This window comes from Mesitornis unicolor, unplaced genomic scaffold (assembly GCF_000695765.1).
Source record: "Mesitornis unicolor isolate BGI_N332 unplaced genomic scaffold, ASM69576v1 scaffold52180, whole genome shotgun sequence".
NCBI lineage: Eukaryota > Metazoa > Chordata > Aves > Mesitornithiformes > Mesitornithidae > Mesitornis > Mesitornis unicolor.
The window spans coordinates 20360-44412 of NW_010161335.1; the positions used below are offsets into that span (position 1 = coordinate 20360).

The 24053-nt window shown below is 39.2% G+C and overlaps 1 protein-coding gene across 1 annotated transcript; it reads right to left on the minus strand.

Annotated features, from left to right (window-relative positions):
* Window positions 1-8719: 8719 nt before the first annotated feature.
* LOC104534694 (zinc finger protein 385B-like) lies at window positions 8720-16609 on the minus strand. The gene is made up of 5 exons (XM_010192495.1): window positions 16474-16609; window positions 12961-13206; window positions 11708-11886; window positions 10503-10604; window positions 8720-8938 (listed from the first exon to the last, which is right to left on the minus strand). The coding sequence occupies exons 1-5, from the start codon at window positions 16607-16609 to the stop codon at window positions 8720-8722; spliced, it is 882 nt and encodes a 293-aa protein (XP_010190797.1).
* Window positions 16610-24053: the final 7444 nt, after the last annotated feature.

Here is a 24053-nt window from a genome sequence, read left to right on the forward strand (position 1 = left end):
TTCTTGGGGGATGAATAATTCATCAGCAAACACTCACCTGTGAAAGTCACAGGTAAATCTCATACTGGAGGGTTTTTCTGCATGAACTCTGGTTGCTTCTCCACTGGGGGAGGGAGGCAGGAAGCCAAGATGTGTGAAATGCATCTCTGCCTCAGCGAAGGAGTGAGGCATCAACTCAAGGCACTCTGGAGGATTAATGGTTCAAGATATGGAAGGGGATTACTGTAGCCTTGGACTCAGGGGCAGGTAGACAACAGGAGACAGATCTCTTGTCCCTCTGATGTATGTCAGATATTCAGAAGGAAAGGAAATTAAAACCCAGCACACATTATAAGGCATGAGTGCGCCTTTCCATACTGTGGCTATTCTGCAAACAGTGCCGTTCCGCAGGGTGGGTGGACTGTGTTCAAAACAGGAGCACATCCCTGTGCGATCCCATCAGGAGTGATAGAGACATGAAAAAGCAAGGGTGGAGCCAGTGTATTTCCTCTTACATAAATCAAGCCCCCCACTATTTCACTTACCATGTTTGGCAATGGGTAGGCTCACATTGTTCGACTGGGAGAGACTCAGAGCATCTTCAGTGAAGTCAAGCAGGGAAGATCCGTTTCTCATTCAGCCTTTGCAGAAAATGTTAGAGTACATTTTAAAATTTGAATTGCATGTGAAAACCTGATTTGGCACAGTTGAACATGAAAATTAGCTTTGAATGAAGCTACCACCTGCTTTCCTGAGGAGATAACATATCCCAAAAAGGAAGTGTTTGCAAGCATCACTGACCCTCTAAGGCAAGCATCAGTTCTGCCAGAAAAATGTGCTTAGCACAGTCAAGGCTGACAGAGCTTAGACAGATAAAATGAGAGGGGTCATGGTCATGTTTTCCCCTATTCTTGGGCTTTCTTATGTGCTAAAATCTGACATCACAAAATCTTCTGCCAGTTTTACTCTCCCTGCAGGTGTTGTAGTGGTGGTTATTTTTTGGGAGAGGGGTGGTAGGTGGGAGATGTAGGTTCCCTACAGCTGCTATAAGTGAGCTGTAGGAAAGATACTGAAGGTGGACTGTTTGGTGACTTTATAGTTTAGGGAGCTGCTTCAAGTTCAAGGGCAGAATGAAAAAATCTCACCAGCAGTTGCTGGAAAATGAAGACAAACTTCATTCAGGAGATGGAGGAGGGAGTTGGCATCTTGGCAGGCTATGAGAATTGACACTTAAGAGGCTGATAGAGGTCTGGAGAAACAAGTGGCACTGTTTGATGTGGTCAAGGAAGGAGCTAGCAAGAGGATCAAAGAGTCAGCTGATATAATCAGAAGGCAAGGCAGGACAGTGCTGCAATAGGTTCAGACATAGGATGGCAAGAGCTTGGCTGGCAGAAATTGGTACTTGAACAGTGGGGAAAACCTCTTACAGCTGCAGGAGAGGAAGTGTCTAAATGGAAAAGTAACTTGGTTGGATGGCTCTGGGGAGAAGGCTTAACAGAAAATGGCATCTTTTTATGACCAAGAGATCTTCTGAAGGAAACACAAAATCCTGGGGAAACGAAATGGAAATTTCCCTTGCCGGACAAGAGCCACATTTGGATCTGGAGTGCCAGAAAGGGTGTTCATTGCCTGGAGTATCTTGAAAGCTGTGGCTCAGATTTAGTACTCTGACAGCACCAACTGGCTGTGTGCATGTGAGGCATTTAAATCTGCTGAAATTACGTCGTATATCTAAAGCGTAAACCGCAGCCTTTGAAAAGAAAGCCTGTGTGCTGTGGCTGCTCCTAGTCTAGGAAAATAGCTCACAGTGGCTAACATCTCCTACCAAATGTGTTTTCCATCACCACTACAGTTAGATACTTTCATGTAAGACTGATCTAAACATGTTGGTCCCTTTCCTGATGCAAACTGCTTCATGGGGCTAGATGTGGCCATCCTGGTACTTATACTGCCTGCACTTCGTGGTTCCAAGTCTGGCTATGCTTGTTTCCCCAGTTCATCTGATGTGGAAGGCATCCCTTTCCTCCAGAACACCTTAGGTCTTCTGTCCTAAGTCTGCTGTTTTGACATGGTTACTGAACTAACAAACCCACTGCAGACACCTACCCTCACCTCGTGTAAAGAGACTGACCCAATTCTTTCCCTTCACACAATACATTAAAGTGTTTTATGTTGATGAAATGTGCTTTAATACTTTTTTTCTTCAATTCTACCCAAATCCTTAAAATCACTTTCCCTTTACATCTCATCGAATTTAGTCAAATAGTAGAGAGATTCAAATAGTTTTTAACAGTCAGTGAAAAATTGTTGCTAAGGTATGAACTCCACCTTTCAGTTTTTTCCATATTCACTTGGCTTGAGCAATAAAATCACAATATTTTCCCTACCTTTATTTCAGGGAGTCATTTTTATTTGTATGTTTGTATAGATCTGAATTTGGTTTTGGAGACAAAAAAACCTGTGTAGGGGATTTCTGTCTGACAGCATGTCTATGTTCTGTGGATTTTGCTGGCCAGTTCTCCAGACACAGAAAACTGTCTCCACCTTACCTAACCCTGCTTCTGAGATATCAGGTGCCCTTTTTTTTGGTCAGCATCTTACCTGAGTAATCCACTGGATGTTCCTCAGATTCAGCCAGCAGTAGGCTTACTGTCTGTTGCACAGAATATTTTTTTCCTACTATAATACATCCTTTGCCACTTACTATGTTGCCCACATTACTTTTAAACAGTCCATAATATTTTTCTAAAAAATATGATCGATTCTTGCATTGATGTTTCTTTTTTAAGTCTGATAGGGTGCAGAAGAAATATGCAAGACAAAAGCCAAACAGTCCATCACTCCACAACACACATACTTGGAGACAATGCAGAATAGGTGCCAGCCATGGTGCCTGATGCACTAACAGAAGTTGCTTGACTGTGAACACAGGACGTGAGCAAGACCAGTGAGAAGTTTTTTAGCCATCGAACTGGTTAAAGGGATTCAGATAATCTAAACAAATAACTTTATGAAAATAAAATTTTAGCAATCTTCTAGCAAAACTCACCAAGGCCTGAAACATATCACAATGCAAGTACTGCAAAGTCCTTTTTTGGCCTGAAAAATACCACCTCAGCCCATCCAAAATCCAGTCACAACATTGCAGGACAAATAATTTCCCCTCCCTATCACTTTGACTCTCTCACCTTTCCATGCAGATCTTCTTTTCAGTTGCCCTTCTTCAGCCTACTACAGGTAAGACTCTTGTCTTCATTTTTTTCAGGCTCTCATAGCAGGTGTCCACCATGTTATGAGTGATCAGTCAGTATTGAGGGCTGCAAAGTTTCCTTCAGCTTCCAATTACCCTGTAACACAATGATTGCATTTGAATTTTCAGCAGAAGACTCTTCAATCTTTTAGAATTAATGACTCATTTAAGATGGCAAGGTTTCTGGAGGTCACGTAGTCTAGTCTCCTGCTCAAAGCAGCCAGAGTTGTATCAGGTTGCTCATCAGGCTGCATATGATAGCTTCCCCAAGGGTGGATTTTGCAATAACCTTCCTGGGGAGCCTGCTCCAGGACTTACCCACTTTTACTGGGAAAACCTGCGCAGCCATAATATCTTTTTCTGCAGCTTCTCATTGTTGGCTCTCTTTCATGAGGGCTTCTCTGAGAAACGTCTGACCCTCGTCCTTGTAACCACTAATCAGACATTTGAGGACAGTGGCTAGAACTGCCACAGCCTTCTCCAGGCTCCATAAACCCATCTCACTTTCCTGACTGCAACATGCTCATTTCCTAACTACCATTGCGACCTTCTCCCAGACTTGCTTTAGTTTGTCAAAACTTCATATCAGAGGCCCCAGACTGGACACATTACTCCAGGTGCAGCTTTGAAAGTGTCCAACAGAGGAGTTTTACCATGTCCCTTAACTTGCTAGCCACGGTTTTGCTAAAGCAGCACAGCATTCAGTTAAGCTCTGCTGCCACAAGGGCGCACTGCAGACTTGCGTTCAATTTGTCCACCACAAAATTTGGGTGTCCCCTGCCCCGCCCGGGACCTTTCCTACAAAGATGCTTTCTGATGCATGGGTCTGGTCTGCAACATTGAACAGGGTGGCTCCATTCCAGACACAGGACTTGGCCTTTGAGGTTTTCATCAAACCACATCTCCAGCTTGCTGAGGTGCCTCTGGACAGCAGCCTCATCCTCCAGCACACTTCCTGGAAAAGCAGGCCCCCATTTGATATTAGAAGCCACACGCTTGCTGAATGCTCTCCAACCCACTGTACAGGTCGCTGGTGAGTACGTTAGGTGTTACTGACCCCCAAGGAACAGCACTCAACTGGCTGTCGCAGACTGCGATTGGCTACCCAATGGTTGGAGCTTGGTGGCTCAGTCACTCTTACCTGGTAGCCAGCCACCCTGTCCATGCTGCCCTCAGTTGCCTGCAGGTGCTCTATGAGAGGCTGTCAAAGTCCTGACTGAAGTCAGCGTGAGGGCATCCACTGCTGCCCCTTGTCTGCACAGAAAGCATTTGGGCTGCTCAGGCACCATTTTGCCTCTGGTAAACTCATGTTAGCCAGTTGCAAGATACAGATCCTGTATCTTGCCATTTTTGAAGACAGGCACAAAATTGTCCTTTTTTCCAGCTACTGGGGACCTCTCCCAACTGTAGTCTTTCAAAGGCGATAGTCTCAATTTGGCCTCATTCAGCTTCTGGTGCTTGGCAGGTGTTGACTCTTGGCATCCAGCAGCTAGCACAATATTCTATCAATACAAATAAATATTAATAGGAAACTAAACCAAATAGAAATATGTCTTAATCAATGTTACCTTAACCCAAAAACATAATATCCAAGAATTTTAGATACTCAAAAACATAAACATGGTTTTATCTGAAATGCTAGTCATGCCAATAAATGCTTGAGGATACTCAGAATGTCACTTGGAAGAAGAATGTTAAGAAAAAAAGGTTAAAAAAATATGCTAGGCACAGTAAGACAACCATCATGACCACTGTGACCAGAAAGTGACAGCTGTGGAGATTTACCGTCCAAACAAGCATGAATAAATAGTACAGTACCTCACTTATTCAAGGTGACTAGTTCAAAAGATATACAGTGAAGCTCACTGGGCTATTGCCAGATGCATAGATAGTGCAATACTTCCTGCAGAGTTTAAAATCACCATGCTCTCTTTTTTTCAGACAAATGTAACAAATTCTTTTGCAAAACTTTTCTGAGTGCAAAATGTATAGTCCAAGATCACAGAGAAAGAGAGTAAAAGTTAATTTATTTTTAATGAAATAATCTCTTTCTTACAGGAAACATTACATTAGTTAATCAGTAGATGGACCCAGTGTAATATTATCATAAGACTTCAAGTGACAACATGGACAGGAAAATGCACATGCTAGCTTCTGTCTTCTTCCTTCTGCTCTCTGACCGAAATCAGAGGGAAAGATTTTATTATTGTTTTGACCTGCAGAAATGAGAGGCACACATACTGGTATAATGCAGTGGTTATAGAAGATCCTATTGCTATTATTTTTCTTAAAAGTATATATCTGTATAGACTACTGGACCATAATCTTTGTTTGATATCCATTATGGAAACCTTTTGCAGTACAGGCACCGTGATCCAGCCACGCGCATCAGCAGCAAGGTCCTGCAGCTGTGTCTGTGTCTAGTCTGGATCCTCCTTCTGTGACAGAAAGACAGCAGTAGAATAGTAGACATACGAGAGAATGTGAACCTATGACATTAATCTTATTAACTTAAAGGTTTGTATATTCAATATATTTATTCAAAATGGTAACTGCATTGCAAATGTTATATTTCAGTACTAGTTCCTTGTTATAACAAATCCATGAATTTAATAGCCAGCTCTCTGTAATGATATTACACCTCAGGAGAAAATATCCTAACATATCAGAGAAGCAGCTGATAGCCTTTGTGCAAGTATGATCCAAATTTTCTTTCTCATGGAGACCTCGTTTCTGAAACATGAGACTGCAGTGGGCATAATGAGAAGGTTTGTCATTTATCATGTAATTATAATCTCAAATGTTCAGTCCTGCATGTCATGGACAAAACTTTGGTGGCAAGCAGAGTTACAAAGAGTGTTGAATACAAATCTGAACACGAGTCTTCTTTGGCTTACAGTCTTTTAGCTCCTTGTGTTTCACAGGGTAAGTAATTCCTCTCATTGCTGAATGTAATGACACGTTCTTTCACTCTTAGTGATCTAAATATTTCTGCGGTGTAAGATGCTCTTTGAAATAACCAGCTGGCCAAGAAATCTACGCACCTCTGGCTGGTCCCCTTAGTACAGCTTTTGTGTATTTTAGATGGAAACATTTTCAGTTGCAGAAACTTGTATTTGCTTTTAACTTCTCATCACGAGAACAGTAGGTTCTAAAAAGCAGGTAAAATAGTATTTTAATACATTAACAACTCTTGTTTCCTGAAGAACTAATTAAAATACACAGGTCTGAAAACCTATTTCATGTTGGACAGAAACAGACTCCTCATGCAAGTAACTCCTCTGAAAGTAGTTGAGCAGTTAAACCTGACTCTACAAAGATGAGTTACAAAACCAGGCACAAACAGATGCACATGGAAGAGCGCCCACCTGTACTAACTTGTGATTCCCACAGTCCACAGGAGTAATGCAACTGTACCTGCTTCTCCAGAGGACACTGAAAGTCCAGACTGTTACCTACCCCTTTGTAGGTGATTCTCCAGCAAATTACCCTCTCACAACACAGTAGACTGCTCCACTGAATAGTGGAAATTGGGTATAATTACACTTGCAGAAAATGGTCTCTAATATCTTGCAACTAAGAGGTATATGTTGGTCCATAAATTCTCTATTATAAAGTTGCTGAAATTTTTATTCCTTGGCCTTTGTGGATTTTTAATGGCCCTGTTGGCTTTGTATTAACCCTAACGGCCTTACAGTTGAGTCTTTTACTCATGTACTCTTTATTGTTCACTTTGTACTAATAAAGAAAAGATTTTTACAGAACAGATCAAGCTTTTCAGCAGGGAAAAAGAGAATTTCACAGCTTCCCCAAACATCTGCCTTCAAAAGACTGCTACGTGAGGCAGCTGCCTATGTTGCCCATGCTTCAGAGGCAAGTCCTGGCTCCAAAGTGACCCACTCCCAGTCTCAGGTATCCCCAGATTGGTTTTAAAGTTAATCCTTAATCTCAATCAGAGATAGCATAACCATGTTGTAGCATTTTGGTGGTGCAATAAGAAAACAGTAATCACCCACCTGGCCCTACTGCTTCTTTCTCTGAATCTCTGATGTAGTGAATGTTTACAGCCTTACTGCAAAAAAAGCCCCACTAAAGGCTGTAACAGGATGTAGAAAGGAAAACACCAGGGAAGTAAACACAGGTTCTGTAATTATACTTTATTGCAACTCTAATGCTTTGCCTGCTCCTGAAGACTCCTTTAACTAAAATTGTTTGTTCCAGGTTTTTTTTTCTGTACCAAATAATAAACACAGGAAGCATGTATATTTTTCTTATTATTTTATTGAAAAGGTACATTTAAAAAAATACACAGACATTTTACTATTAGGGATTGCAGATAAAGATGCTCTAAAAGTTAATTCTATTTTATTCCCTTTCTCCCACCTGTTGCCCCCATCATCACATAATGACTTCAGTCTGAGTACTGCATATTGACATCACCTTTATAAAAGGGTTGGGGCAGTAAGAAGACAGGTGGGGCATTACTGCAATATATTCAGTAAACAGAGAATACGGTCAATTATAAATATTTTATGTTCTGTACATTATTGCATTAGGGAGCCACAATGTTATGCAGCATCATTACAAAGGAAACTAGTTAGAAATGAAGAAAAAGGATATTTAAGTACAAATACATGGATCCATTGTCATGTTGAACAATGCATGTGAGCTGTATTAATGTGCAATTGAAAAGCTTTTTTTCTCTTTAAACATTGCTTAGCAACACCAGTGAGGAAACAACAAAAATAAGTTAAATGAAAGTAGCAAACAAGTAGTAATCTTAACTATGTGTTATATGGCTTTCTATTTTTAATTTCTCTAAATAAAGTGTGACACAAAAGAAACAAAAGCCTCAGTGCTGCATTGCTTTCAAACATTTGCACAGAAACTAAAAATATTAAAATCAGACATGTGATACATCTTTAGTACTACACAAGATACACCAGTACCGGGGCCTAGGACAGTACACAATCCCTGTCAACAAGAGCACACTGAAAAAAAAAAAAGGTACACAATTAATTTTTGAGATGTTATCCACGATCAAGCATTTGGTTCATCTACCTTTTTTCCACATTAGATTATACTCCATTGGTTTTCAAAGAAGTATTTACATAAGTGTGAGCAAGGAAGACCCTAGTTTTCAAGTCTGTCAGGAAAACATTTTATGTTCCTTGATTCCAAGGTGCATCGTACAAATTAAAATAAAAATAGATGCATGAATCTTTAATGATACACATTTTATGAACAATTAAGTTTTTAGTAAATAACTCACTATTTTGATTAACAAATGAGAGACAGAGAGAGACTGAGAAAAAGAGTTGTCTAGACTCCAAAATGCAGTACTCTCAATGATGAATGTTATGGTGTGGGTGGTTGAGGTGTCATGCTGGATGGCATTTCAAAAGAGAAAGACATAAAATCTCGACCCCTTTGCTGCTTTTCTTTTACTCTTTCTACTGGCCATAGTTACCTCTTTTACACATCAATAAATCAGTATGGTGCAAAAAGTATGGAGGCAGGTGTTGCCCGGATGGGACCATGGCCTGGCCTGAGGAGAGCTGGTGGTATTGCAGGCGCCTGGAACAAGGAGGCAGAGGGACGGGGAGGAAGGGACAGGGCGGATGAAACAGCTGCAGCTGCAGCAAGAGGAGATGAAAGGAAAGCAGGTGCCAGTGGCTTAATCATGTCCTTCTGGAATGCAAGTTTCGCCTGGAATAAAACACACAAAAGAGCAATGTAAATACAGGTCTCCCTGTACCCACTTTCACATGAGGGGAAAAAATGAACCCTGACAAAGGACATACCGTGATTTCTCACTAAAACCTCATGTTAAATGCTCAGAAAACCAAACCGTATATTTAAAGACACAAATCTCTTGAGTGCAGGGGCAGCCAAACTGGAATTTAGAAGGAAGCATAATTTGCAAGTGAACAACATTAAATTATATAAATCGCAACTGTGCAAGAACTAGTAAAAAAGCATGAATAAGACTTCAATGTCAAAAGTCGAATTTTCCACTTGGAAAAACGTACTGTAGAAAAGTAGAGTGGGTCAAGATAGGAAACCAGTATCAGTCCAGCCAGCTTTTTACCTGCTAATGCTGCTCCTTTCAAAACAGAAATATTTTTTAAGATCAACACCAGAAAGAATTCTTTCTGAAATAACTATTACTCAGTTTATGATCTACAGTGGTTTCTAGTGCTTGTGGTGAAATACACACACCACAGTCTTACTGAAAATGGTCTGCACCACAATCACACATTCATGGGGGCAAAGATACCCACTTCCTTCCTTTATTAGTGGAGCTCTCTCCTTATGCAATAGGTTATAAAATGATGTATTACACAAGCAAAGATTAGTGTGTGCAGAACCTATTGAATGGGGAGACTTAAGAAACAGCCTGCAGCATTTTCATTTTCCTCTATACAATTGCAAAGATATACTAATATTTCAGCTTTTAAAGGATTTTTTTGTAGGCACTCTGGTGCACACAAATTTTCATCTCTCTCTTTCCAACCTATAAATTGTTTTTGTGCCATAGGTGGCATGCACTTTTCCCTAATGAATAAAATAGAGGCTGAGTCATGAGCAAATAAACATACAATCTGTGCTGTGCTAGAGCCAGCCTGAACTCGGGCTGCAGCTGACTGGCAGAACCAGCTTGGGGAATTCCTGGAAATGCAGGTGGGTGTGAAAGGGGAAGGGCTGGGGGCACAAAGGCAGGAGAGGTGTTTTGATATCCAGTGACAGACACAGCCCCAGTGTGCAGATAGGCAATCAGTTCTCCTATGCATCTGATAACTCTTTTGCACCAACATAATGCATCCACACAACACTCTCTTTTGCTATATGCACAGAATGAGCATCAGTATTTTTATATCTTAATATTTTATGTCCTTTTCCTTGACTGCATCTGTCATAACTGCGAGTTATCTCAGGTGCCCAGAAAGACAGAGTATATACATTGCAGCCTTCAAGAAGTGCACTGGCTCAGCAGAGCCAATACCTTTCCACAGGACACACGGTTCATTCCCCATTCTACTGATTATTCCCTTCTTCCTCGCAGTAAATAATGCTCACAGTGCTGTCTGTGTGCCTTTGACTGGGCAGACAGAATACATAACTACCTTCAAATCCGATCCCCATGCAGATTCAGCCTGCAGGGGGAGAAACGCTGCAGAAGCGTCAGGCCTGTCATGTTCCTGTCTCTGTGCCATAGAGTTCCCAAGGTCACAAATTCACATAGACAGTGATGAGAAATAAAAATACTTACTGCTAAAATACTTGGGCTGCGCTGCAGTTTGTTGTAAGGACTGTATTTAGGTTTCATAGGCTTTCCTGCAACTCTGTCCTTATGCCTTCGGCTGGAAATGTGCTGAAATAAATATCCCCACATTTAATTAGCTGTTTAAACATTTCTCAGTTTTTAGTTTGAAATTGATTTATCAGCAGGATATGCCTAAGCGTCTGTTTGTAAGATAAAGTAGGTTCTTTAGAGAAAGCAAAGATAAGTTTTGCTAAATTAAACATAACATTTTGGAGCACATCAAATAGAGAATCAGAAACTAATCAAATACAGTGAATTCTGTGATCCAAGACAGGCTCTGCAAATTATTGATATTTTGGTTAGTATTTCCTTTTTCCCCTTGAGGAGTTTTGAACCAGGCAAAATTGTAATCACTAGGTCACAGGGATATTCAGAAGTAGGAGGTAAATTTCAGTCTTGCTGATGCTGTTCAGTTGTAAAAATAATTCAATATTAGCTGAAGGAAGAACCAATACCCAGGGATGTATCTACACCATGCAATTTAATACTATCTCAGAGATAACTGTAATAACAGTGAACGACAGGACACATCCACACAGCACAGCACCATCCAGTCAGAAATTCCTGTTTAGGTATCAGAAATAACATATTTGTACTGGCACAGCTCTGAATCCAGGGCTAATTGGCTTGGACAGAGCAGAGCTGCATGTTCATACAGCTATGCTGCTAATGATAACATTGCTCTACGCAGTTCAGACATATCTACAGTATTACCCTCCTGCCGATTGTCCCAGACTAACAGATTCAAGTCACATTCTCCTTCTCACATAGTATTAAAAATTATTCCAGCAGATTGAAACAGCACCATAAGAGGAATTCAGGGAAACTCAACTGAGAATTTCTTCCATTTGGGAGACCAAAGTTCAAATACCTCTCTTGAGCCATAGCAAACTTTTAAACTAGATATTCTGTATTATTCATTGATACTGACACCTTGTCCAACTCTGCTTTATGACTCTCAAGCCCTTTCTTTCCCAGCTGTAACAATTAGGTGAACTTGGCCTATGATGAACTATTTAGAAATGGTTGTGGGATGACCAAAAAGAAAGACTAAGCACACTTTTTGCCAAAACATCTTCACATAGACCTACACCCCACCTACAACACTGCAATGCAACTAAACAACAGAGCCCCAGATATGTGCAAGCTACCTGTTTAAGTTGAATTTCTGAATTAACATGGACATCACAGATTTCACAATGAAATGTCTTGTTCTGCAATCCTGAGCCTTTATTGCCATTCTGCACCTTCAGCCGGGATCCAGGTCTAGGGTAGGACTTGATGGGACCAGCACCATTACGAGCTTCAACCATGGTCTTGTGCTTGGAGCCTAATGGGCAAGGAGACAGAAGTGAGTTAAGGATCAGCAACATACAACCATGTTCATTCGCCCAAGGACTTTTCGTAACATGTTCATCTTAAGACAGAACGGTGAAAGTCATGACAGATTTGGATTAATGTTGACTCTGTTTTTCATCAACGTAGTTCCCACTTGCTTGATCTAAATGGAAGCCAGGCAGTGGAAGAGGGGTTGGTAAAAAAAAGGGAACAACAGGCACACTAGACCACTGTCTCTGTGTTTGGGGCCAGCGTGTGGCTGTATGGCCAAGGTGTTTGATGCTTATCCTTTTGCAAAATTCATGTAGCGGGTGACTCATGCAAAGGGACATTAGCCAAGTGCAGGAAAGGAATCACAGCAGTCACTCACAACCTGTCTAGGAACAGGAATACTTCAATAATATGCTCTGATTTGGAAGAAATGGCTGCTTTGGCCATTTCAAGAATGGATTACAGCTGTAAAATCAGCTTCAATGCTTTGTTAACAAGTTTTATATGACCAGCATGCCACAGAACAGCAAGAGCACATCAGGAGTTGCTGTTGCAGCCTTTTAAAGAGAAGAAATCTAATTCATAATAATAAAAAGATTCTAGGACATCTAGGAAATCAATGGAGCCCACCCTAAAATTATAAAAAATATCAAATGACAAAAATTACTGTAAGTTGTAACAGCAAAAAAAACACCAGACACCAAAGATAGTGAGATGAAATATGAAAGAGCTAGAGAACTGACATTTTACAAACTTTAGCGTTATGGAAACTGCTATGATCCTCACTATGGAGATACGATGGAATCTGATTAAGTAACATGAACTGCAGGCATTTTGTCAACCAAAAGCTTATACAGTACATGAAAGCCAGTTCAAAAATTTATAGAGCTTTAATAAAATATCAACCACCATGCACGAAACTGTCATTAACAGAAATGTTTTTGTTACTTGACATTGTAAGTTTTAACTAAAAGACTCCTCAGTGCAGTATGGCTACCACAGAGTCAGAAAACCAGCTTGTTACACTGAATTTCAAAAATAACACACAACTGACTTGCATTGTATGAATACTCACCTGTATTGTGGGCTTCTAGTTGCGACAGGGAATTCACAGCCACTTTGCATAATGAACAGTAAAGCAGTTTTTTGGCTTTTTCCTCTTCTGACTCAGAAACTGTGTTAGGAGCTCCATTTGTGCTCTTGGAGGATGAGGCAGGTGTTACAGGTGCCACTGCTGCCACTCCAGGTTTGGGAAGAAAAGGACTCACTTCTGTGCTGGACTGCTGACTCACACCATTGGGTTTTGCTTTCCCGTTATCTTCTAAAAGAAGTAAAATACGTATGTCATAATATGCTGCACACACAAAAAAAAACCCAACCCCACGGAGTAATAGTCCTGTGATTTTGGTGAACCTAATAAAACATAGGCCTAATTCATCTCATTTTATATTGGACAGCAGCATCCTTCAAATCTTGTTAAAATCCTACCATGAAATGTGTGTAATTTGACAAAAGGGCCGATTTTCCTGTTTTATGGTTACCAGTGAATACCAATGACTTCAACAAATTCACGCCAGCTGTTGTTGCTGTTATGCTGCAGGTCTTACCAGCTGAAAGGAGCCCAAGAAATCCCAAACGCAGCCAGGGTTAAGGACTAGAGGGCACTGAGAAAAATGGAAGGCTTTGCACTGGGGATTACAGAAGTATTTCTGAAAAGCAGTATTTTTGCCTTTGGAACGGCTCAAGTTTCTCAAGGTTACTGGGAGGATGCTCAAAGGCTCCATCACCAACTTGACATATGATCCCTCATTTCAGCCACAGGAGTTGATTATGGTACTGCACTGCACACACGAACACAACTGCTAATATTTTCAGGTTTTTCCAAGAACAATCCCCAATGTATCCAGATGACTCTGATATGCATTCAGCACATTCCTGTACCACTTCACAAGCATAAGTCGATCATCTGTGCTCCTATGAGACAGGTAGGCACGTATCACTTCACTCTACAGACAGTGATCACAAGGTAAGAGATTAAATGTCCCAACTGTGCCTAAAAAGGAACTTTGTGCCAGAGCCAGTATTCAAATGCTCCTTGCCTACGTGTTGTCTACAAGAGCTCATTTGCATTTTAACCTCATCAGCTGCAGTCCTTGTGACTAACAAGCCACACTAGCTGCCAGCAGCAAAACAAGCTCACCTATAAAGAACATGAGAAGGGAAGGGGACAGTACCATGGTGTTGATAAGAGCAACTCTAACAAAGTGCACACAAGAAATGATTGCAGAAGACTGTGACGTGTTGTCACTCTGAACAACAGGAATCAGATTTTACCATCTACGGAAGTACAACATCTACTTAACAGCAACCTCTTAAAAGCTGTTTAAATTCCATCTGAAATCTATGGCACAGTTTTAAATAATGTTGAACTGATCCGAAAAACTAGGTTCTATTTTGAGCACTTGGTTATTTTTAAATATGAGCCCTTGCAATTTATGTTAACAGCTACCAGACTCCAAGTATCAGGCCAACGCTGTGCTACCAAGAATTCTGAATACAGGATTGTACCTCCTACAACAAACATTTAAGAGTGCATGTGAACTATGAAGAGGCATCTTGAAACTAAACCCACAGTTGTTGGCATGTTTCCCAGAAGTGCATTGCAGTACAGCAATTTTAGATTGTTAAAAACCAGGAGAAAGAAAATTCTAATAAAAGAATTATTATTTTTAAAGTAGCGATAAAAATACTTTGAGATTACACAATATGAACTGTATTAAACATTGAAAATTATCAAGTACAAAGACTACTATTAGGACCAAATTAATGATAAAACCAGATTCTGAAGGTATTTTGATTGATAAAGTATGACAAAAGAAAGTTATGTTAAATCATAGCTCATAGACTGTTCAATTTTAATATCACTACAATAATAAGTCACATATGCAAAAATCTAGAACATATTATATGGCTTATGAGTCTTCATAAAAGACAAATTTTTAATAAAAAGCATTCGCTAATATTTTAAATTAAAGAGTTTTCAATATGGAAAGTTCATAGAGGTGCTAACATCTACAAAGGAAACACAGTGAATCGCTGTCATTTGTGAATTCACATTACAGGAAAACAGACTTTTTGTTGTTGTTCTATGCAATATTATGCCAGAGTCCAAAAGGCATAATGCCAGAATGTATGCGAACCTGCGTGCAATAAGGGAAGGTTCCTCAGAATTTGTCATTTCAAGCTTTAAAATAATAATATACCAGCAGAATTGCAAGCTGTATGTTAATATATAGAGACAACACTTCCAGTTTCGTTTCGGTTTTTTTAAATGTTGTTTCCTATGTATTTTTTTTTAATGAAAGCATAACAATTTGGTGCTTTTGAAACACTTCCTGGAGATAGCAATCATCTCCCCTGTGAGAGAGCACAAGAAGGGACCAGCAGGAACACCATCTGACCCCCGGCCTGAGAGACCTCCTCATGCAGCGAGTGCACTGGTCACACTCTGGCCTGCAGCCCCTCACCTCACTGCTCAAACTGCCTGCAACAAGAGGGAGCAGATTTTTATTTCTTTGTTTTGCCATCAAACGTCTGCGGAGTGAGGGTCTGAGCAACGGAGTAAGATCTATTTCACACAGGCCACCAATTACCATCACAGAGTGATGGTTTTCCATCGCTGAATTTAACAGATGATTGAAAAATGACAGATTTCATTTCCCCATTTCTACTCAGTTAGCTGACCACCAGCTGATGTAGAGCATAAATTTTTAAAATATTCCCTAGATTTACAGTGTTTTCAGTATTCATAATACAAAGCAATTCTAGAGTATATAACGTGCAACAAGCTAACAAGAAAACTTCTAGAAAACTAGAGGGAAGTTACCAGCATCCAGCTGGGCTCAATTCTGCCAGTATCGAAGCTTTTGGAAAGAACCTCAGTTCACATAATAATTTCATCATTTGGAAAGCTTCCTGACACAAATAAGCTCTTCATCCATGGAGATGTATAAGGAAAGACATACGCCCCTCTATGAATTAATGTTTCCTTCCACCACTCTAAATGCTTAATGCAGAACATCTTCAAAGATCATAATTGTAAGGTTATTATACAGTTTAACTCCCACAGAAAGTACACGGAGCTAAGTGCACATTTGTCACTGCAGTGGGGCCAGAACTGGGTTTTCCTGGCTTCTAAAATCAGAAAATTGCACTTCTCCAAATGGGCTTTGATAACAGCTTATTGTTTTCAATCCACAGAATTCAAAACACCATTACTTGCAGTTTTATGTTGGAGACAGAAATGCCAAGTATTCAACTGTGCAAAGCACAGGAAATGCAAATCGCATGTATATACAAAGCACAAAAAAGACTACTTGTTTATTTGTACTTATAGCACAGAGCTAACAAATAATATCTCCGTGCAGAAATCAGAAATGTAACTGTTAATGCCTGCTCACATATACGTACTTCCAAACTGTATAAAATGCATGTGGATGGTTAGATGCAGCTGTAAGATTATAGTCCTCGTGATATTTCTGAAGGGAAGTATTATTGAGAGTAGGCTCAGATTTGCTCCAATTCCCACCTGGGCCAGCCAAGGCCACAGAGCCCAAAGGAGACCACGCAAATGCACGTGTGAGTCCACCCAGCCCAGGACCGGGGTCGTACCACTGGTTTCTGCTGTGCAGCTCAGCAGAGCACAGCTGGAAGCAGGAGGCCATAGTGGTATCCACCTCTTCCCAGCAGCTGTAGTTATGATTCAACTTGAGTCAAGGTCAGGTTGAAATGCTCACATTGTAAATCACATGCAAGAGGTACATTTAAAAAACTAACCCACGCTGTTGCACTGTAACCAACTATGTTCTTTTTCCACGTAGAAAGGGCATAATTCATCTGTGTTAAATTCCTATCTTTAAATTAAGTCTTCTTTTTCCTCAAGACTCCAGAGAAGTAAATCAATGGTTCATTTCAAGTTCTTACTGAAGCCTGAACTTATTTTTAAATAGAGCCCAAGGAAAAAATAATGCAAGCTAATTAAGTATTGCTTTGGGCTCAGTAATATCAATACTCTTGTTGCCTACTTACATTGTTTTAGTTCTGCTTTGAAGTTGTTCTCACACATTTTTGGTTGTTTGCCTTATGTTTGTGTCAGCACCATGGTTAAATTCAAGACTTATTTATCTAATTCATACTGCCTCATTTCAGCTGCCTGTACCAAAGTCAGGACACAGCGCAGGATAACATCTGACAGGTTCTGGCTTCCAATGCAAGACCAGCTGAAGTGACCTACCAATTTCTGCAGGTCATGCCACTCTCACTACAGTTGCTATGGCACAATCTATAACACCTACCCGTTAATGCTGAAAATCATAGTCCAGCTAAGTGAATGGGTTTTGTCCTAGCTCAAAAAGGGGTAAAAATGTTACCATAAAACTTCTTCCCTCTGACACTCAACTCGCATCTCTTCAGTTATTTTCTTTCCTGGTGAACAACTGAATGTGAGCGCTCTGCCCTGGCTCATACTCCAGTGACCAATGCAGTCCATGCAGGAAGTGAAAAGACTACATTTTTTCATCCCCCTAACCATTCCATTAAGCAGCTTGGTTTATAAGGTTCCTTTAAGAGAGTTCATTTTGTTTACTTTGTGATTTGTGTGAAGTGTTTACAATCATGTAACATACATATACTCGCACATTATAAATTTGTATTTTACAATGATCTCTTACCATACTAAAATGTGCCTGTAGTATTACTTTCTACAGTTAGGAAACAACTTTTTTTTCTTTTTGAGTGAGAGTCATGATTTTAGTGCACATTAGACAGAAGTTCCAATTTTGACTTCATGGTGAAAATATACATGCTACTTTCAACAGAAAAGTAACTTAGAATTCAGATCCTTAATTCAAAATTGAGATTCTTAATAAAAATAAAACCAAGGACAATTCTAAAACTCATATATAAATCTAGAAATTCAAATGATAAAGGTTTTCTGTATCAATAACACTCAAATCCCACAGCATGTCGAACTGCATTTTTTTGTCACTGAAGATACACAAAACATAACTTTGCAATAAACTTGTTTTGCAATGGCCTGTTCAAATACCAACTGAAATTAAAACATTATCCAAGGTAAAGATGATATATATGATACACTTGTAGGAGCCCTTTCCAACACATACGCTAAAAGCTTTTACATACAGAGTTCTGCTATGATCCTAATGACTCTTACAAAACTGTGACATTTTCTGCCTGTATGAAATAAATAAACCTGCTCTTACTGTGACAGTAACAGAAGAAATAATATTTTGGTGACTGAAAACACATTCTGTGTGTGTGTGTGTGTGTGTCTATGTGATAAAAAGTATAGCTTTACACCTGCCCGTCTCCTTTGCCAGAAGCTGGGACTGTTACTCACGACGTGAGCCGAAGGTTGCACACGGACAGACAAGGATCGTGGGACAAAGAACAGCCTCTGAAAGCAGCACTGGCTGTGATGGAAGTGGCTCCCGACTGGGAAGAGTCCGTGCCGTGCCTATAACCACCCACTGCCATGCTTCAGCTTCGCACCTTTCCTAGTGCCAGGTCCTTCCCCTCGTGCCCCAGCTGCAGGTGCTGAACAGCAGCTGTACACAAAGTACTACAAAAGAAGGGCAGCACAGACATTGCATGTTCTCCTTTCCTTCTTGAAAAACCTGAAGGAAAGAGCCATTCAATTTCTAATGTAATTTCCAGCCTAATCCATTAGGAGAAATACAGCAACAATTATTTAATGTAAAATGGAAACACTGCATGGTTATCAGTGCTGTGCAAGTGATGAGCAGAACAGATGTATGGTTAGGTGCAAATCCTTTTGCGCGATCAGCTTTGTTTACAGTGGTATGTCACAATACTACACCACTACTGAAAGAACGACTTTTAAAAACATGGGCAGCTTGATTATCCTGAACACCTTCAATTAATTTCTGACCATGCCACTTCTCATGGTAACTAAAACCAAGAGTGACTTCTGAAAGGAAGAGTTTGGTTTATTTATGGATTAATAGAAATATGGAGCAAAGATTATCTTCTGATAGCCTTGAGTTCATTTAAGCTGCATTATAGGGAACTGGTATTAGTCTGAAGTGCTGTTTTTTGAGAGTAATTGAGACTTTGAAGTAAAGCAAGCATATCTCCCAAACTAGCAGAGCTGTACTGAATGAAACCAATTTTCAGGTTCTCCCTATAATTTCAACAGCTCCAAATATGCCTATGAATATTGGGCTGCATTAAACAACCTTTGAAGCATACAGTGATTACAGAAAGGGAAGAGGAAATCCATCAGGTTGTCAGACTATTGTATAAATGCTCTTTCTCTGATCAACTGTGCAGCAAAGGTAAAATCACTTACATTAATTACAGCCATATAAAATTCAGAAAATTTTGCTGAAAAGCTTATCACTGTAGCTAATTTGGCATCAATTTAAAAGTAAAAATGTGTTTATTAAAAAAAATTGTCAGTTATAATTTGACTCTTTAGATGTTTGGCACATCTGACATAAAACTAAAATGTAACACTTATTTCTCACTACACTTTTTCTTCCTGCACTTCTTTATAAAATATGTCCATTAATAATGCTGAAGAGGTGAGTTAGCTGATATTACTAAAATCTATCATTTGACCTTGCGGTTCTAAGCTTTCTGCATACAGAACAATAAGCTGGTGCCCAGACCAAGTAATTTTCAGTTTAAGAGCAGAGATCACAGCTGCAAACTGACAGGGATGAAATGACAAGAGGTAGAACCACTGGTCACCAGCACAGGCACCAGTGTGGCAGCCAAACTTCTCACAAGCTTTTTTCTGTTTTTTAATCCATCACAGAGAAAGCAAATTTTTCAGAGGTGACAGTAACAGAAGTAAATTTGGCAACTGTTTGCAGGGAGCTCTTCCCAAATAGGACTAGGAAAAGCAGGAGTTTGGGAAGCTGGTTTCAATGGCTGATGAGTGGTAGGTGCAAGGCAGCACCTTGAAAGTACATTACTAAAGACACACAAAAATATGGGGAGCTTTGAATGTGAAGGACATGACCAATTTGGAGTGAGAAAAACCAGTAGCTTTAGCTGTACCACAGAAATATCATAAAATTTGCAGCATTTAAAACTAAAACATAAAAGTAGAGAGATCACAGTCAAAGTGGTTACACACCTGGCTGAAAGTAAATACGGGCTATGTTAAGAAACCATGACAAAATAAAATCAAGGTAAAAATCACTGTACTTGAAGGACTGCCTAAACAAACTCTAGGATGTACCCTGGGTCACTGGTCTGGGGCAGAGAGAGAACACACACAAGTCATATTGGAAACAACAGTTGCTGTACATCTCTTTGCCTTGAAATAAGAAGAGAGAAGAGGACCAATGACCAAATTAATAGAAGGCCAAGAAGGATCTCCTTCTATGTATTAGGTAAAAAGCTACTGAATAGAAAGGCAGACAACAGCTCCAGTAAGAAAAGCAAGTTTCAAAACAGTTTCTTCACAGCAAGACTAATCTTCTGCTCGCTCACACTGCTATAAAGGAATAAAGCACACACTTACACAATTAATTATCCTTTTTATGAAGACGAAGATGAACACTATGAGTAACATATGCCATAATGGCAACAGCAGGAAAGCAATAAAGTCACTAGTGGTCACAACCTTTATGGCATCTGTAAGCACTCTGTCCTGCATCTCGGCATCACTCAAAAAAAACCCCAACAAAGAGCATTAGATAATTTCTTGAAATTCATTAAGACAGAGTTAGATAACGTTGATAAGGGATTTCAAAATTCTTTTTGTTTTATCTCCACATTTGCTGAATAATGAAAGTCTAATGGCTGTCAGACAAAATACCTACTTTCTCACCAGTTGTGCAGTCTACTGAGAAATGAGGCTGAAAAACCCGTAGGGCTCTGTTCTAGAAAAATTCCACTGCAAACCTACATGCAAATCAGACAGCACAGTGTGTCTATTAACCCTTTGATTGCCTTTAGTTTTCATCAGAGGTTTTTCCTTGTACTTCAGGCCTGTCTGAAAAACGGCTAGGTTTTACATAATGAAAGGTTGTTACATGAAATTAATCTGTTTGGCACTTTCTAAAGAAAACCAATTTTGTTTCTATACAAAGACGAGAAGCAAATGGAAGCTATAAATATAACTCTTCATCTCAAATACAACTGCACACTGAAAAAAGCTACAACATATTTTCTTGAGATACTGAAGTGACATCAGGCAATGTCTGGATGGCTCTGCAATATTGAGTGAACTCTGTAGCTAGACTGATTATTTGATTAACTGCATCACTACTCTCCAACGCGCTGACCCAAAGCATCTTTTTCATTTCAGAAGTATTGCTTGTTTGGCTATGGTACAACAGTGATGTTGACACTTAATTACTTAGATATTTTATTTCTTATTTGGCATATCAAATTTTCTCCCCTTATCCAATTTTTAGACTGAAAAGGATGAACAGGTAACCATGGTAAATGCAGTGCTCTAGTTCTGGAGAAAACAAGCTTGTCTAACAAACACAAACACAGAACAGTTACCTAGTGTACATTGCCAATGTCGCATTTCTCAATGACACATCAAACCCCTGTTACTGTAGGTTGGGAAAACTTTCACTAAAAGTTTGTTTTTAACTCGGCAAGATCAGCGGCACTACACTGCCAGCAGTTGAAAACTAACTGGGCCTAACCAGGGAACATGTAACAACACACAGCTAGCAAAGCTGGACATTAATTTAATGAATATCCATATTATCCTACAGTCTTCCTGGGTTTCGTTGCTGTATGTCTAGGAAAACTTACTTTAAATCTACCTTAACCTTTCTTTTCTGAGCTATGCCAGTCTGATTGGCTGGAATGAAAAAATTTAAGATTTGGAAAATTATGATACAATTTGGGCAAAGTTTGAAATACAGCGTAAGAACTGTTATTACAAAATGTGACTCTCATTTGGTTGAAAATAAATGCTTTTGCTCATTAAACTCATCTTTTTCTGACACCAAACATCTATTATTCTGTAAATATTTCATACTCCCATTACAGACTCTGCCACATTTATTTTAGAGGACCTGGAATGCAAACTTTCTATAGTACTGCATTCTCTTTTTAACATTTTAATAATGTAGAAATACTTAAAAAAATAACATTCAAAGATTACAACAAACATATTGTATTCTGCCCAGACATCCTTCACTTCTGCTTAAAAATGTCTTGGCTCATCTCCTCAACTATAAAAATAACAGTGCCTCCTCCATCTATGAATCTGAAATATATTACTAGAAACACATTTCACTTGCTGTTTGCACAAAAAAATCTTGGAATTCAATGCACAGCTGCTAAAGTGCTTTGGAACTCAATGCAAAAATTTATGTGTATCTAAATAAATGAATCAAGAAGAACTGTCAATCTGCATGCAAGCATACTCTTGTGGGCCTCTGTCTGATCTACTCAACTTGGTACTCGCCCAGGCAGAACTGCCATTGAAGTCAACTATGAAACACTTGTCTTCATTTCAGTTAAGTGACAACTATAATTGTGCATTCTGACTCATTTCTGTGGCAGGTTTGCCTGAGGACTGTGGGTATTTAGTCATGCCCTCAAGATTTGACCAATAAATTGCATTTCAAATATAACTTGTCTAATAGGCACCAAAATATTTCCACTCTCCTTGAAAACAAGTAATAAATAATATGTAACTTATTATTTGTATATATAATATATAGAAAATGCAGCATACTTCTTACACCAAGTCAATAACGCAGAAGCTGTAGAATTAAGGCTGGAATGATGATAAAGGAAGATTTTTCAAACGATTTATTTAAATGTCTGATGTGCCAGCTGTGGATATTTTTGCTTTTGTTTTTGATTCAGGATCTCTGAACGATTCTATATCAAAACCAACCCACCAAATTCTTGGTCTCACAATTGCCTACCATTCCCTAGCAACATGCATTTTTCCTTGCATTCTAAATGCTGCTTGCATTTATGTTACAAAAATGAAGAGAAGTATGAGTAAAAACAACATTTACCAAAAAACCCCAAATCAAGCCACATTACTGATTCTGTGGAAGTTGCTGCTAGATCAGCTTGTACTCTCAGAGATCTTTTTCTTTCCTGAAATAGTGGCTGAGAAACAGAAAAAGCCACCAGCAAGACTGTTTTCCTCAACTGTAAGTACAGTTTTTCCAGAACAAAGGTTAAAAAATAGAACATTTATCCCATTTAGGGGCAAAACAAAAGCATTCTGAAGAAGCAGCATTGCGCCTGACCCATTATTTTACATTTGGAGACTAAATTCAATCAAAGGCTGAGAGAAAAGGAGGAAATTTAACTCAAATTTTAAAGACTTTACACAACCTTTAACTTTGGCACAGCTGGACAAAGAGAAAATTCCATTCAACTACCAATTCTGTGAGTAATCACCAGCATTCTATTATTTATTCTCTGATTATGTGAGAAAACGAAGTGTCTAACATCAAAAGAATGGCCTTACTTCTTTATCAACATATATTTTTTTTAATAAACTCTGTGAAAGTACAGTTAAAGCTACTCCTCCCAGGCTTGTCAAAAAAAAAAAACAACAAAACCAGCAGCTGACTTTTTTTTTTTAAAGAAATTTTCTATTCTAATGGATTTAAAGGGCTAATTTCTGTCCCGCATAAATAAAGAGAAGTTCTACAGATTTTCATTTATTAGTCATCTAAAGACAAACCTAGGGCTTGGTTCATGGATTAATTTTTTTCTTAAGCAAATAATGTTGTCATTTGTCAGCAAAATAACAACAATCTTAAGGTGATAGGAGGGGATATTTTATTTCTCTCAGCTGCAATTTTTACAAAATCTCATTACATAACCCTCATTTTTTATGATACTTCTGCATTATCTTTCTACCTAATAAAAAATCACAAAGCAGATGAATGACACTTATCTCAGTCTCAACTTTCTTTTTGTCAGCTACTTCTTTTTTTGTCCCACTTTCTTCCCTTCTCCATTTCTTTACCTGAAGACTCAAGAACTCTTACAATACTATGCTGTAAAGACAATGATGAGTAAAACATTATGTGATAACTAATGATTTTGGTAGGGCCACCTCTCTGGTATTACGTCCTCTATGGAAATACACATATTTACATTTGCTAGTAA

What these genes read in the sequence shown, in the direction of transcription:
- LOC104534694 (XM_010192495.1), bottom strand. Translation starts at nt 16,609, where the DNA reads ATGGCCTCCTGCTTCCAGCTGTGCTCTGCTGAGCTGCACAGCAGAAAC. An exon ending in ACTAGAAGCCCACAATACAG is followed by an intron (nt 11,887 to 12,960) that starts GTGAGTATTCAT and finishes CTTGCCCATTAG; the next exon opens with GCTCCAAGCACAAGACCATG. An exon ending in GCAGCCCAAGTATTTTAGCA is followed by an intron (nt 8,939 to 10,502) that starts GTAAGTATTTTT and finishes GTTTTATTCCAG; the next exon opens with GCGAAACTTGCATTCCAGAA.